The 3,364-nt window shown below is 59.4% G+C and overlaps 2 protein-coding genes across 2 annotated transcripts in view; one reads left to right on the top strand and one right to left on the bottom strand.

Moving 5' to 3' along the window:
- The first annotated feature begins 7 nt into the window (after positions 1-7).
- Positions 8-1,365, top strand: MIEN1 (migration and invasion enhancer 1). Its single transcript, XM_006774303.1, has 4 exons — positions 8-121; positions 223-320; positions 759-835; positions 918-1,365. The coding sequence occupies exons 1-4, from the start codon at positions 33-35 to the stop codon at positions 999-1,001; spliced, it is 348 nt and encodes a 115-aa protein (XP_006774366.1). The 5' UTR covers positions 8-32; the 3' UTR covers positions 1,002-1,365.
- A 445-nt stretch (positions 1,366-1,810) lies between these two features.
- The window catches only part of ERBB2 (erb-b2 receptor tyrosine kinase 2), a 17,443-nt gene continuing 15,889 nt past the window's right edge, over positions 1,811-3,364 (bottom strand). Inside the window, exons 25-26 of the mRNA XM_006774302.2 lie at positions 2,959-3,211; positions 1,811-2,825 (exon numbers count right to left, since the gene is read on the bottom strand). Coding sequence (XP_006774365.1) covers positions 2,455-2,825; positions 2,959-3,211 — 624 coding nt within the window. The 3' untranslated portion in view covers positions 1,811-2,454. The remainder of the gene's footprint in view (positions 2,826-2,958; positions 3,212-3,364) is intronic.

Below are 3,364 nucleotides of genomic sequence, written 5' to 3'. Positions count from 1 at the left end.
GGGAAGCAGCGGCCGGAGCGGAGCCGGCAGCAATGAGCGGGGACGCGGGGCCGGCGTCTGCAGCGCCCCATCCCGGGGAGCTCGAACCGGGCAGTGGGGTCCGCATCGTGGTGGAGTACTGGTGAGCGGCTCCGGCCGGTGAGGTTCCGGTCCGGAGGAGGGCGGGTCCACGGGCGGTCCCTGCCCCGAAACCCAAGCGACCCCCAGGTGTGGTCTCCCTAGTGAACCCTGCGGCTTTGAGGCGACCTACCTGGAGCTGGCGAGCGCCGTGAAGGAGCAGTACCCTGGCATCGAGATCGAGTCGCGCCTGGGGGGCACAGGTGAGGCCGCAGAACACCTGCTGAGTCAGGGTTCCAAGTCCCGGCTGCCCGGCTGCCCCGCTCTGTCTCCGGCGGTGGCTGGCGCCTAGTGACATGTGCAGACAGCTTGACCCCCCCTTCCATCGTGGAGGGGGTCACAGACGAATCCTGTAAGGGAAAGCCGGTGAGACTGTGAAAGGACAGGTTTGGAGGGGAGGGAGCCCTTCCTGGAGTTCAAAGGGCTCAAATGCGAGGCCTCCGGCGCGTTCCTTGTTCCTTTGGCCTGACCCCGGGTTGGGAAATGGCTTGAAGAGCTGCCCTGTTGAATCGGGGCATGCGGGGGGCATGCGGGGGGCATGCGGAGGGCATGGGCGCCTGTGCCGACTCTGAGTGCGGAGGGCCTCCTGACCTCTGCCTGTTCTCAGCAGACAGTTGATTCACTGGTTTTTTTAATACCAGGGGCCTTTGAGATCGAGATCAATGGACAGCTGGTGTTCTCCAAGCTGGAGAACGGGGGCTTCCCTTATGAGAAAGATGTGAGTATTTGCAGTGTTGGAAGCACCCCGGGGTCACCACGCCTCGGCCGCACATCATCCCACCCATCTCTCTGCTCTCCAGCTCATTGAGGCCATCCGGAAGGCCAGTAACGGAGAGCCCCTAGAGAAGATCACCAACAGCCGCCCCCCCTGCGTCATCCTGTGAGGGCATGGGATTCCAGGTTCCTGTGTGTTCTGGGGTACAAGCCTTGGTCTCCCCTTTGGTCCTGCTGAGGGTTCCCCACTGCCCCTTTCCCCTCACTTAGCTCCAGGTAGCTGAGACCCTGGCCTCCACTTTACCCCTTTGGGTACCAGGAAGGAATAGAAACTTCTGTTGGCCTGGAGCGTGGGAGAGCCTCTCCACTGATATTATCACAGCCACCTTGTACCCCTTCCGGGGATCAGTGTCCACAAAAGCTTGCTCCCCACTCCAGCCTCGCTGCACCTGTAAGAGGCCACTGTCATTCTAATTTATTTTCTACTAGCCCCGGGCATTGTCAGCTATTGGCAATAAACTGGCACTACAAACACTTGTGCCAACTGGTGTGTGTTATGTCCAGCCTGGGAGTGTGGGGGAGGAGCAGGGGGTTGTGCTGGGTGGGCGGGCTTTTTCTGGATAGCGACTTCTGGCTCAGTGATCTCTTCTCAGCCAATAAGGAAAATGAGTGACCCAGTAGACACTGCCTCTTTCCTGCCCCCCCCACCCCACCCCCCGTTTCATTATGGTGGGAGGGGTGGGTGCCTGAGGAATTTATTTTTTTTCTAAGCAAGAATGATTTGGTTGGCAAAGGGCTCTCAGATCAGTATCCTCAACTCCCAGATCCCCCTCAACCCAGAAGCCAGGACATTGGAAGATAGGCTGCTCATTCAGGCTTCTTAAAGATGACAAGTCGCTCCCTCCAGGAAAAGATGAGTTGAGTGTATGTTAGGCGGCAAGCAATACGGGAAGGCACAGAACTACCCCCAGGCATAGGCTGGTGCCCAGCTGTTTTCCAAAATGTATTTGCAGATGCAGAAAGTGGCTGTGGAGAAAGGACATCCCCAACCCCAGGGACCACTCCCCCTTCCACAATACCCACTCTCCCCGAGTCCTTATTTTATCTTTTTTTAAAAAAACAAAACACAAAAAAAAACATAAGTAAAAAGAAATCAAAGGAAGCGCTCTGTACAAGGACTAGACCTGGGCACCGCTGCTGTTCCCTTCTTCCCGGGGGCAGCGCTAGGACTCAGAGACAGTCTCTGAATGGACTGCTCTTGCCCTCGACACTTCTTTGGGGCCTCTTCCCCTCCTAGGCCCAGCTCCCCTAAGTCCTTCAGTGCCGGGGGTGTGGAAGGAGAGAGCCAGGCGGGGCTGCCCCCTCAGATGAGGAGACTGTCGCTGTGGCATCCATTGAGTCTGCTGGGACAGGACTCCTTCCGGATGCTGCCTCCTCTTCCAACCAGGCTGAGCTCCTCTGAGCCACCTGGGAACTGGAAGAGGAAAGAAGGTGCCTGGCTCCACTAATACGGTCCAAGGGCCCTTCCCCATGCTGTCCTGACACAGGGTCCGACACAGGCCGGAAGTCAGGTCTTCCCCTCTGCCCGCGGGTTCAGGGCCTAAGCAGACTTGGCCTTTTGGCTCACACTGGCGCATCCAGGCCCAGGTACTCGGGGTTCTCTGCCGTCGGGGTCCCTTCAAAGGTGCTGGGCAGAGAGCCACGCTCGGCTGGGTCCTGGTCCCAGTAATAGAGGTTGTCAAAGGCTGGACTGAAGGCGGGAGGAGGGTGGGGCTGAGGGGCAGCCCTGCCGCGGGGTGCCAGGTACTCAGGGTTCTCCACGGCACTCCCAAAGGCAAAAACGTCTTTGACAACCCCGTTCTTCCCAGGGGACAGAGTCTTGGGGGAGAGAGCCTTGGGCTTTTCCAGAGTGGCACTGGCAGATCGAGGAGGCGGCAGGGGGCCCTCTAGAGGTGAGGGGGGCTTCGGGCGGACCTCTGGCTGGTTCACGTATTCTGAAAGGGGAAGAGAGGGGGTTTGTTAGGTAAAGAAACCCATGTGTCCCAGCTACTAACACAGCTCCCCCCCGCCCCGGTGGGTCCCCACCTCCCCCACTTCCCAACCTCAGCTCAGGCCTGGATGCCATACCTGGCTGGGGACTGCAGGTCGCAGGGGCAACGTAGCCATCAGTCTCGGGGGGCAGGGGCACTGTGGGGTCCTCACTGTACCGCTGTAGAGGACTGGGGTCATGTGGGGAGAGGCTCTGCAGCCCCTTGGCCGCCCCCATTCCCAAGTCGCTCTCAAACACATCAGAGCCCGCCCCCTCGGAGGGCGCCAGTGGAGATTTCGGGGGCTCCTCCTCCGGGGGCTCCAGCCCCAGTGTCAGTTCACCACCACCACTCTGGGGACAAGAGAGAAGGTCATGATGGGGGGGTCATTCATAGATTTGAGATGGAGACTCTACAGGGTCACAGGAAGGAAATAGAGGTCCCCTTTGGGGTATGGCACGGTCACCATGGGGAGAGTGGGGACATGGGTTGGAAGGCAGCAGGAA

The sequence above is a fragment of the Myotis davidii genome, unplaced genomic scaffold (assembly GCF_000327345.1).
Source record: "Myotis davidii unplaced genomic scaffold, ASM32734v1 scaffold327, whole genome shotgun sequence".
Taxonomy (NCBI): Eukaryota; Metazoa; Chordata; class Mammalia; order Chiroptera; family Vespertilionidae; genus Myotis; species Myotis davidii.
Note: the sequence above shows the minus strand (reverse complement) of the source record. Positions and strands in the feature narration are given on the sequence as shown.

Excerpts from the sequence above, each read along its gene's own strand:
- MIEN1 (XM_006774303.1), top strand. The coding sequence starts at position 33 with ATGAGCGGGGACGCGGGGCCGGCGTCTGCAGCGCCCCATCCCGGGGAG. Across the intron at positions 321-758 it reads GTCGCGCCTGGGGGGCACAG|GGGCCTTTGAGATCGAGATC; the intron begins GTGAGGCCGCAG and ends TTTTAATACCAG. Across the intron at positions 836-917 it reads GCTTCCCTTATGAGAAAGAT|CTCATTGAGGCCATCCGGAA; the intron begins GTGAGTATTTGC and ends TCTGCTCTCCAG.